This window comes from Carassius gibelio, chromosome B3, assembly GCF_023724105.1.
Source record: "Carassius gibelio isolate Cgi1373 ecotype wild population from Czech Republic chromosome B3, carGib1.2-hapl.c, whole genome shotgun sequence".
Lineage (NCBI taxonomy): Eukaryota > Metazoa > Chordata > Actinopteri > Cypriniformes > Cyprinidae > Carassius > Carassius gibelio.
The window spans coordinates 8430824-8443688 of NC_068398.1; the positions used below are offsets into that span (position 1 = coordinate 8430824).

The window sequence follows — 12865 nt, forward strand, 5'->3', positions numbered from 1 at the left end:
AGACAGACAGATAGATAGATAGATAGATAGATAGATAGATAGATAGATAGATAGATAGATAGATAGATAGATATGAGTCATAACTCAGCGTCATTCAAATGTCTTGGCTCTAATTGTGGCTGAAATCCGTCTGGTCTTTGAGAGTATTTTTAGAGTTGTCTCTCTTCACACTGACAGACACTGAAGGCTGTTCATTCGTTTGAGTGACAGCTCATCTCTCCTTTTATTCATAGCTCATTACAGCCTTTTATTTTGCATGATGAGCAGAACTAAACAGCACCAAAGAACGCCATGTACCTTATACTTGTACTGTGTGATGATGAATGGATGCACAAATATGATCTTTAATGAGTACAGTCTTAGCTGCTCTCCACAAACATCTTTAGGCAGGCAGGGTTGAGGGTTTAGGACACTTTTTTAGCTGAACACTAGCTTGGCAAGTTTTGGAGACCATCTTAAACCAGTTAAAACCAGTAAACCAGCTCATATTCGAACATTTTCTGCACAAAACAAACAATGTTTCAACATGTTTGTTGTTGCTTCACAGTTAGCGTCTTGATAAGAGACCGCAGGCATGCAGATGTGTGATCAGTCTGTTATTATTCTGTGTTTCAGCATGTGCACAGGGGATTCTCAGCTGTAAATAAACATTATCCCGCTGAGAAGCCGCTCCAGCAAATTCAAGTCATTTAGGACGCTGCCAATAGTGCCTCTCTTCCTCCCTTTCTACAAGTCTTCTCTGCTCTTCTTTCATTCGTCAAGAGCAACAGTGTTTCTCTGCTTTCCCGCTGTTAGTCTTTTATCCTCCTACGGAGTCAAACTACACAGCTCCCACAATGCTCATCAGCGACCTGCCAGTTCAAGTGTCAGTCGTATAAAAAAAAAAAAATCTGTTTTTATTCCTTTCATTTTCCAGCGCCTTTGTAAATCTCCATGCTGCTATCAAAGACACGAGAGGAACTAGATCTGCTCTCCCTCACTGCCAAAGATCGGCTGATGATCAGATGTTTTACCTTTACTTTTCAAATCTTCCTTGTTTAATATTTAATGCATTTTAAAGCACTTTTTAAACTGTTTCCATCATAACAATGAAGCTAATATCAGGTTTTACTATCTTTGTGGATATTTTCTTAGTTACCACACAGTGGGCAAAGCCAGACAGAGACACACAGACAAATCATCACATCCATAGTTCAATAATATAATTAATAATGTCACTGCAAGTTAATAACATTTAATAATGTAAATATAAACTAAACTGATGTTGTACACCTGCAGCAGTCGTGCGCCCTCTTCTGGAGTTTATAGGAGGTACAACCCTAATCTCAAATCTACTGAGGAAAAACTGTCAATTTCATAAAAATTTAAATTTTGTCATCATATATCTAAATTTACTGTCTTTGCCATCAACATGATACAATACCTGTGATACGGCTGAGGGAAAGATAGTCAGTGAATAATGATTTGCACAAACTCACAGAAAATTGCTGTTTTTTATGTCATGTGATGCAGGGATTCCAGATTTTATATTTGATTTCTCTTTGTTTTTTATAACAATAAACCCCTTCAAATCTATAAACAAGTTATGTCATAACTAATCTAAAAAAAATCTGAATACATTACTTAAAATTATTCATCTAAATTACATTGCTGTCAGTTACAGACTAGCTACATTATAATTGACTTTTTTCTTTCTTTCACAATCCTTGTCTTTTGCTTCGCAAAAATTACTGTTGCTTATATTATAATTGTATATGCATGTTGCTAGAGCACATAATGTATGTCTGTGTGTGAATGCATGGGCCTGTGTATTACTGCAAGAAAGCTGAAGAAGTAAAGAGAGAGAAGATTTACACGTGTGGGAGAGAGGGAGCATCTAAAAATGATACAGCACAAGAAGCATACAGACACAGGAAAGAGATCCAGCTGATTGGTAGCCATAGTAACAACAGCGGAGGCAAGTGTCGTGATGTGTTTTTGATGCACACACTCACAATAACACACACAAAAACAATTCAGCCCATTATCTACCCATCCTTCAAGAAACAAAGCATGTTAGAAATGTAACATTTGGAAATTCCTTAAACAGCCTGAATCATAGAAACCATTTCATTCCTTCAATTTATTTTGTCAGTCATTGTTATCAGCTCTAAATAAGATGAAATAATGTATCTATACATCTATAGATAGATAGGGGCTGTAACCATTATAGACTATATATATAGATTAACCTATAATGGCCAATCTGCCCACCCCTCATTATGTAAGAAAAATGAACATATTTCAAATGTAATAAACACTTTTTTTAACTTCTGTTATCTGTCATACGCAGAAGCCATTCCGGCGGATGACGAAACACATGCGCACCTCTGAAAAATGCTAGTCTCACAAGTTTGTTTATAGGAGCAAAAGAAGCAAAGATGTTTCTTACAAAAATACATGTAATGCATGCAAAAAATGCATTATTCATCCCCCCAGAGCAATGTGAGGCATGTTTTATTAAGGATGGGCGCACTTTATTTAACGTGTTTTGGACTGTTGAACAGAAACACCCATCCACAGCAATGTTAAATCTCAGAAGAGCAAAGACATAAATATAACTCCGATTGGATTCGTCTGAAAGAAGAAGGTCATGTACACCAAGGATGGCTTGAGGCTCAGTAAATAACAGGCTAATTTTCATTTCTGGGTGAAGATAACTCACCTCCACAAACAGGAAACATGGGAGAATGGAGCTACTGCTCTTCACAGCAGGCTTCTCTTCTGCTGCCATTGTAGATCCCTCTTCTTTCTGCTCTGTTCCTCCTCTCACACTCACACGTTATTCTTCCCACATGAAAGAAAAGGAAAAAACAGGTCAGGAGCTAGAAAACGCAATTAAAATATCTTAATAGTCCTTTGCACGTCTGAAGGATATCCTTCTGCATGACTACATTAAACACAACCCCCTAACCCTACAGTATGTAGAATCTAAAAATGTATACAGGTGACCAGAAAACAAAAACGTCCAGTCATATTATATTGAGAGCTTACGTTATATTCAAGGTTATTCCCATTAACAGTTACATTACCAAAAAGGTTTATACATAAATGGCATACTGAAATACTACAAGACTTACGGTTTATTAAGCTCACTACTGAGAATAAATGATGCAACCATTTGTAGTGAGTTCAAATCTAATTAGCACTTAGATAGTATCCTAGTATTCATTTCTGAACAGATGGACCCAGAACTCTCTAGGACTGGACTTCCATTGGTCCGTGATTGCACCGAGCAGCATTTTGTCAGCAGGGCTGTTGAACATCACAGCATAGACCCCCGAGTTCAGGACAGGGAAATGAATATCACATGAAGGCAGGCACTAAAGCTCTGCGACAGAAAGCATCTAGTACATGCCTCCGCTTTTAGTGTGCCTTACGCTCACAGCGGTCAACATCTTAAATCTGTCAGTGTGCAAGTCCTCAGATAATGTAAAAAAAAAACGGAACTGGCAGACCAGCATTTTTTTAAACATTTTCTCGTTGCCGGGCAACACTGGAATGTTTTTTTCTGAAGAGTCTGTCTATGTGATGAGCCGTTTTAATGTCTTAAAGCTAAAGTGAACAACAATACCAATCCAGAAAAGGGATGTGCATGCTCTAATGTAAGACTCATCTAAATAAACAATAAAATCGTCCATCCTGGAAGAAGGTTTAAGAATAAACTGGGTGTCTTTCACTCATTGTTTTTTTTTTCTCTCTTTAATAACTTGCCTTATTTCAGTCTCGGTTATGTTAACATGTTTCGATAATAATGTAGATAAAGTGAAAAAAAAGTGAAGTGACATTCAGCCAAGAATGGTGACCCATACTCAGAATTTGTGCTCTGCATTTAACCCATCCGAAATGCACACACACAGAGCAGTGAACACACACACAAACAAACACTGTGAGCACACACCCAGAGCAGTGGGCAGCCATTTATGCTGCGGCGCCCGGGGAGCAGTTGCTTTGCTCAAGGGCACCTAAGTCGTGGTATTGAAGTATTGAAGGTGGAGAGAGTACAAGCACTCCCCCCACCCACAATTCCGTCCGGCCCGAGACTAGAACTCACAACCCTTCGATTGGGAGTCCAACCCTCTAACCGTTAGGCCACAACTTCCCCAAAAAAAGTGAAGTGACATTCAGCCAAGTATGGTGACCCATACTCAGAATTTGTGCTCTGCATTTAACCCATCCGAAGTGCGCACACACACGCACGCACGCACGCACGCCCGGAGCAGTGGGCAGCCATTTATGCTGTGGCACCCAGGGAGCAGTTGGGGGTTCGATGCCTTGCTCAAGGGCACCTAAGTCATGGTATTGAAGGTGGAGAGAGAACTGTACATGCACTCCCCCCACCCACAATTCCTGCCGGCCTCGGGACTCGAACTCACAACCCTTCGATTGGGAGTCCAACCCTCTAACTATTAGCCCACGACTTCCCCCTAAAAAAGCTTCAAGCTTCAAGCTTCAAAAGAAGGCATGCAGGTAAAGTGTCTGGAAATGTGTCTGGAAATGTTCTAGCAGGTCTGCTCGTGTGTAGACTCAGACTGCACATCCACAGTCCAGCCATGGACTCATTACAGGTATAATTTAATGTTTTACTTGCTGTTTCTTTGCTTCTTTCCTATTATTTTTTGCTCGCCATTTCAGAGTGTAAATTATTCCAAAGTAAATATTTTCCAGTGCATGCCTAAAACACAGAAAATAAAGGTAAAAGGTCTCTAAAGCATAAGAAAGTTCAAAACACTCATTCTTAAACAGTAACACATTTAAGTACTCATTATAATGTTAATTGTGAATAACATGTTTTGTCCAAAAATTTAAAATGTTTGCATTGCATTCTTGTGGTCAGATGGCACTAAATGAACAGGTTTTGCTTGAAAAAAGCTGCAAAGTGGGACAGACTAGACAACCAAAAGTCTGACTGTGTGTGACTAACTCATACAGCCCTCTATACTCTAAAGAGCCAAGCTGACAAACAAACACAAAAGCAATGGCTTAAATTTGCCCCTTATACTGAACAGGCCCCTTCAAACATGAGGGCTTTTCCAGAGATGTATGTTGCTGGATTATCACAAATTGAGACTAGGCTCTTATATCCTCAAAGGACACTTGAGCTTCAATTAGTACAGTCAAACACTGTAGGCTCCCAGGGTGGACCAACTCCATTATAATACAGAGCTTGCCCTGACTTTCCATTATGGTTCAGGTATAAAAATATAGATGGCCTGTCTCAGCTTTCATATTAGATTAGAGTTCAGAAAGATTGCTATTCAGGAACGGTGATAAGCACAGCTAAACAACTCCTCAAGGTCTTTGACTTTGCATCTAATCATACAGTAGTGAAGAATTAGCCTACTCTTGCAATATCTTTAGCAAAATAAACTGACGTCAACAACTCACAAAAAAACAGGAGAGACATAGTATTCAAAGAGAAGAATGTATTAATACTGAATCAAAATCAAAAGTTTTGCAGACCTGTTTTACTAGACACAACGGGTGGGTGCTAAAGTGTTCTGGGTAGTTACAGCATGCCTTTCATGTCTATTACTGCACAAACAGTGCAATATGAATTGTGTCCCAATGTGAAGTATATGAGCTGAACAATTAATAATCAAATAAAACCTAAATCACAAGTGTTGTGATAAATATATGAGCTGCATATTTCAGAGAGAAGTGCAGCACTATATTCTTTTACACATGAGCAGTTTATAATCCAGTGGTTTCAGCGTCTCAGAGCGGCTCGGTGTGCAGTAAATGCTGCTCCACACAAATGTATCCCTGCTCTGAGTTTGGGTTAATGTCATCTGGGAACATGACGTGCCAACCATCTTCCAAAATCTATAGTGAAAAGCACTTAAGAAGCAGCTGTTTTCAGAAGCTTTGGAACTGGCTCCCCGTGGCTTCCCACCAGAATAAAAGCTCTATGATTTTATGTGTGCAAATGAATAAATTATAATTTTTATTATTTTTTTTTTTATTATTATAGATTTTTTTGACATTTTACATAAAAACGGTAATATAGTTTTTTTCTTAATAATTTTGTAATACCACCACCACTACTACTAATTATTATTATATAATTACTTAAAAGGGACAAATTGTGCAGCCCTACACATTTTAACAAAATAATTTACCTAAATAACAATTATAATTTTAATCAGAGTAATCACAATTCAATTTTCCCTAAATAGTGCTGCCCTATACAGTATAAGGGTTCGTTCACATCCCTACGTCTAAAATGCAGAACACAAAATAATATATTTTTAAGAATGCTAAACACTGAACACCAATAACTCTCATGCACTGACAACAAAAACCACTGAGACATATTTCCAAATATCTTCTTTTGTATCCCTCAGAAGGAAGTCGTGCAGGTTTTTAAAATGAAAGCAAATGACAGAATTTTTAGTTTTGCATGAACCATCCTTTAAACAAACATCACTAAAGTCCAGCTCTTCGTTGCATCCTGTACAAATGCAACTCATAAACACTTACCAAGACATTACTCTATCGCTTGTCTCGCTCTCTTCTCTGTATTTCTTCATTTGTCCAACCCAGTAATAAAAAAGAGCGCAATCCTCTTGCTGGTGTGCTGTTGTAAGCACCTGGATTACACTTTGTGTACGTGTCTATCACTCATCTGTCTAATTTTTTATTTGAACATGTCTCTGCATGGTTTGAGCCACCCCCAAAACACATGCACGTTACAAATCACCACATGCATCAGCTGTCAGCATCGCAATTCCAAGCTATTAAAGGTGGGGGATGCATGCGAAAGCAATAAGAGCGTAAAACCCTAAAGGGATTTTGCCATGCAGAGTAATTAGAGCTAGCGTTTGGGGAATACCACACCCCCACCACCCTCCTTCCTTCTAAATGTCCTTCTGATTTCCAGCGATATGGGGCAGGAAACATCACTCATCCTTCCATGGAGTCTCACTCCAAAGCGGCCACACTCGCCCCCACACGCACCCTGAAACTACATTCATGCACCGTCCACAATGACCAAAAATGTTTGCATGCACAGTTAGACGGATAGCCAGACTTACTTCACACCCTACAGCCGTCGCGATGGATTCCTCCTATGCAGTGGCCATAACGTGCGTTTTCCATGGAGCTCCTGCGCACTGATCCAGCTTCCCTCTCCTCGTCCTCGTTCTTCCGTCTATCCACCCACCCACGCAGGATTTTTTTCTCGCAGAGCGTTTCCTCACATTAGCTCACGCAGATGCGCTCGCGGTCTTTCTGTGTGCAAACCGTGCACAGGCGGATCCCTCTTTAATGAGGCGCGTGGGGTTCAACCACAGCTCTCTGCAGCGAGCGAGTGCGCGTGACAGTCGGAGGTTAGAGGAGAGTCTGATTTGTATTCAGACTCGTGCCTCCCTCCCTCCCTCCCTCTCCAGATTCAGGTAACAGTGTGAGATCCAGTGAATGTAGGTTAATGTTATTTTCAAAGTGATATTCTGGGGGTCAAGCGGGCCAAAGCCTCTACAGTGTCTAAAACAAACAGCAGCCGCATTGCACTCATTAGTGATGCTTGCATCAGTATTGATATTAGTAATGCGGATTGTCTAATGAATGAACAGTGACCCACATAAGACGAATGGACGCCAGTGATAGGGAAGGGAGCATATTATTGGTTAACAAAGGGTGCAGTGTTAAACAAAAGAATGAATGAAACAAGTGGCAATAGCAGGTGTTTTATTTAATGTCTAACTAATTGAATCAGAACTCCACAAAGTCTCCATACAACTTTCCCATATAAATAACTGACTTCTGGTCTTTCATTTGTCGCAGATGTTGCTTGATTAAGAAATTGACTCAGAAATGCATAAAAAGAACAGTGACAATCACCTAACAACACCTTAACACCAAAGCATCAGATTACTGTTCCAACCACCTAGCAACACCCTGGCAGACATCCAAACCATCATGACAATTATCTATCAATGCCCAGCATGCATCTGTAACACATCTAACTTAGCAGTAGGTTTTGCTGGGCAAAATCATTCACATATTTTTCAGAAAATATCGACATTTATTTAGAGACAAAAGTACCAACTGTTTCAATTAAAACCCCTTCTGTGTATTCCTTTAATGTTAGAAGCAAATAGCAAAGAGATCACTAACTAGAGTAAATGCAAATGAAACCTGACGTAAAGCAGCTTGCATGTCTCAGGGGTGAATTATGTGCATTATAGCAGTCCATCGGGTGCAAATGTGACTTAACCTTTACTTCTGTGTGTGTGTGTGTGTGTTATTGGACAGCTCTGCTTCACGTTCGTCAGGCTGCAGTCCCTCGAGTCCTGCATTCAGTCAGGCAGTGCTGCTCACACTTGATAGGGGTCAAAAAAGAGAAAAATCAATAAAGACCTTGAATGCCTCCTATTTCTAATATGCATGTCAGCTGCACACACGCAAACAATTGTATCATATTTTTAAGGCTTGAAAGATGAATAAAATAAAACACTATAAGGGCAAAATAATGAATATTTAAAATGTTACTATAAAGTGAACAAGTTCAGATCATTAATGTTTATATATATATATATATATATATATATATATATATATATATATATATATATATATATATAATCCATGTGGTTCAACCATACTTTTTGGGTGCAAAGAGAAAGAAAATAATGACTTTCTTAAACAATTTGTCTCCTCTGCGTCAACGTGGAGAATCATTTTGGAGAGTATCACATACGTAAGCTGTGTTTGTCCATATTTTAGCCAGTGCTGGGTTGTATTAATTTTTTTAGAGTACAAAAATAATTACACTGTAACTATATTATTTTGGTGAAAGTCACTAACTACAAAATCAGTTTAACTGCATAAGTTTAGCATCAGACAATTTTATGTGCACATATTCAATGTTACATGATTTGCATAATTCCTCCAGTGAATTATAGGTGCTAAAGCAAATAGCTTATGCAAATACACAACACCATCAGCGGGTGCAGCTCATTCTTCCCCTCATCTCCTCCACAATGTAATGTACAATGGGTAAATGTACATCATGTTTCATTAGAGCTCGTTTGAGAAGATCTTGTAGAACCTCTGGTTCCTTAGAAACATGTCTTTCTTTTCTGCCGCCGCGTGGGAAATGATGCGTGTGATTCAGTGCACCAGATGGAGAACTGATGCAGACCACACTGCTGCGAAATGCAAATAAACGGCCTTCCCTTGTTAAAATTCATGACAAAAGAAGAGGTCATAACCAACAAACAGTCAAAGTGGACAGGTTGTATTCCTTCAATTATTATTATTGTTTCCCAGAGCACAGTGGTGCTAAAATTACGAGAAAATGCAATCTCCCTGTAGAAGTAACACAATATTGCATTTCTTTATAGAAACTACAAACCGCAGTATTTTGAATAAGATGCTTCTTTAATTATAATTTTTTTTTCTTCTGCAAAATAGGAACATAATTCCACTTAAGTCATTTTAAGAGATAACATAAACAAAACATGTTCCTGTTAACAAATACTGCAGTTTTTTTAATAAGTTCCCACCATGCACGTCCAATAGAGACCTTTTTTATCCAGTTCCCAAAACTATGCCTTACATTTTTACTTCTTAAATAGGCTTCAAAATAAAACAAGAACATTTTCCACACAGTAACATTGTATTGAGGAAACAACAGAAGACACATCTAAACAATCTGAAACATTAGCAGTATCTTTTCTCACTAATAGTAACCTAATTAAAATATTATATATTTTTATTATACTGGAATATGCAGTAATTATGGGCATACAGTAGAAGTTGCATTGACCACATTTACATGCACTGGGAAATTGCTAAATTTCAATATTATACCAACAGCATCATTTGAAATGAAATTACTAACCAGAATATGAACCATATCTGTAAAATGCTGTGACCTTCAGATCATGAGTATTACAATTCAAAAAGCAGACAGAAATGTATGTATTATTAACTGTATCCAAGACATTTCTTATTAATTTATGTATTAACTGGAATTGCTATTAATAATAAAATGCAATGATAACAAAACATGTCATTTTTAGTGCACACTTATAATTAGCTTGTAGTGGATGTGAAACTCTGAATGATTCAGATGGAGAATGATTTTCTCTCACATGTTCTGTCATGGCACATGAATCTGATTTGTGCTCATTGGTGTGAGGTGCCTTCACAAAGCAGCAGTGACTCTAAGCATTCCCAACGCCCGATTTGATCCTAAGAGACGGTCAAATAAATAAAACAATACATTTCATTCACTTAAATTGAATAGATATTCGTTAGATTTTTGAATATTAACATTTACAAATGATAAAAGAATAGAAGGCTCTTCCAGATCACAGATAGCAAAAACCCTGAGATAAACCTTAATGTTCAGAGATTTTTCTTTCATGTCTAAGGAGATATGTTGTAATAAAGATCTCAGTTATGCTTTATTTGTGGAAATACAGTAGTTTGAGATTGTATTGCAGATTATGGCATATGAGAACAATGTGAAACTATAATCATGACATCTGAGGTGAGATAACTGGGTGTTTTTGACTAGAAAAATGTGAGAGGCTGAAGACAGACTCTCTTTTGAGAGGAATACTTCACAGCTCCCTGAGAATCCAGATACTATCTGGAATAGTCCAGCTAATATATATCAGAGCCACATGAACTCATTGAGCTCTTTCTGACAGATATAAGGAGCTGATAGCACAGGAATCGTCCTCGGTCCATAACATGCATGGCTGCTTCAAAATATCCCATCGTGCCATGGAATTAATATTTCAGAGAGAAGTGAACTGAATGTGTGTGCATATGGGCTCATGCACTAATGCTTTTCATTGTGTGCTTCAATTCTGTCAAAAAATGTCCTACTGACCTCTATTTTCTTGAGACCTTCTATAATGCCTTTGTGATCATCCCTGTGTTATATTCACTTCAAACTGATGATTTCACAATGATGAAAAAGTATTTTTTAAATCCATATTTAAATAAAAAATTATCATCATTTCTAACAATATTACCATAACTTTAAAGTAATCATAAGAGCAATATTTACTCCACTTACTTACAATTTTTCAGTGCATGTTTCTCAAAACACTAAATAACTCTAATTATTTAGAAATAGGTGCCATTATTTAGAGTAAAAAGCGGGAAAAAAGAGATGTGATATTTCAAATTAAAGTTCGTCCCCAAAAGAGATTTCTTCAGTATGCGTATAACATCTGGTATTTAGATGTGAACTTATTATTATTATTATTATTTTTTAAATGTAATGCTTTTAAGGTCACGGTGGAGCAGCTGTGAGTTGGATGATGTGAAATGTGAAAGCATGTCATATTTTAAGGCCCGGGGCTCCTTGGGTTTCTCTGAATACAGCATGGCTGAAATCTCAGTCAGAAAGTGTTTGTGAGTCACGCCACAGCAAATCTCCTGCAAAACAGGCACAAGCCCCGGGATGTGAAAGATGGAGCTGTTTAGTGGAACCACAAAGCTGGAGGACTGTGCTATCAGAATCATGAAAGCATCATGGAAATATCTAGTTATAACCTGCATTGTGGCCAAACTTTAAATTCAATTTAAAATTTTGTATGAATTGCATTTTAATATAACTTATTTCAATAAGAGACTATGGTTTATATAATATGATGTATGTATGTATGTATGTACAGTATGTATGCATAAGTGTATATAAAAATACTGTACATACACAACACAAATGATTTCAAGGAAGGAATGCTAATTAAATTAAACATAAGGAATTAAACATTATGTTGCCTGAAATTCTCTCTCTCTCTCTCTCTCTACATACGGTATATTTTATAAAGCCAAAAAAATTCTAATATTCTTCTATTTTAACCTGAAAGTAATATTTATATTACTAAAATTGATTTATAATAATAATTATGCTAGTTATTGCTAAAAAAAAAAATGCTAAAAATAATCAATGAATAATAATAGTTCATCAGTAAATTCTACTACACTGGCCGGTGTATATTTGAAATCATTATTTGGCCTAGCCAGCCGATAGATACTGAAGCTGAAGACAGGTTTATTTATCTGTGGTTAGTCACTGGAAACGGTCGGCTGCTGAGGCTCTGAGGTGGGAATTGATTTGACAGAATGACTGATGGTGGGTCTTGCAAGCCAACATTTGCAAATATGAACACTAAAGGACAAAATGGCTGTGTTGCTGCTCTGGAGCATAAGCTTGTTTATTATTTATGTGTTTTGACCATACAGCTATTGCTCTCACATCACGTCAAATGGCTCTGTGGATCATAAAGGCACACCATATCCATGAATCATATTCTGGAGTGCAATGTTAGAGCAATCATAAAACCATTCTTCATGGAACCATCAATGTCAGTAATGAACCCTTATTTTTATGCATGTAATGTTCCTAAAGAATTCCCTGATATCTGTCTCCATGCTCACAGTTCTAGCAACTTCTTTGTTTGTAGTGTGATGTACATCAGGAAAATTCATGCTAAGGTGAAGCTGTAAGTGGACTCTTTTGCTGAATTGAAATGAGCTGAGAGTAGAAAAGATCCCTTTGGCACGAGAGCTTTCCATAGCTGCATCAGCATTAGACACACCATCTGCAGACATCAGCATCTCTGCCATCAGCCTACAGCAGCCCTGTCGCCTTTAACCATGACAGTTCTTTACAAACTCCATCATAAGTTAGACTTACTTATTATATAACTTGTTTCAATAATCATGAGACTACGGTTTATATAATATGATGTATGTATGCATGTGTGTATATACATATACATACACAACACAAATGATTGCAAGGAAGGAATGCTAATCCATCCAATGATTTAGATTTAAAGGGGGGGGGGGGTGA

At 37.6% G+C, this 12865-nt stretch overlaps 1 protein-coding gene across 4 annotated transcripts in view; it reads right to left on the bottom strand.

The window, feature by feature from the left end:
• Window positions 1-7333, bottom strand: part of plppr2a (phospholipid phosphatase related 2a) — a 40332-nt gene extending 32999 nt beyond the window's left edge. For all 4 annotated transcript variants that reach the window (XM_052551677.1, XM_052551676.1, XM_052551678.1 and 1 more), the window contains exons 1-2: window positions 7077-7333; window positions 2705-2826 (exon numbers count right to left, since the gene is read on the bottom strand). In XM_052551677.1, the coding sequence (XP_052407637.1) occupies window positions 2705-2773 (69 nt within the window). In that variant the 5' untranslated portion in view covers window positions 2774-2826; window positions 7077-7333. The remainder of the gene's footprint in view (window positions 1-2704; window positions 2827-7076) is intronic.
• Between the last annotated feature and the right edge of the window lie 5532 nt (window positions 7334-12865).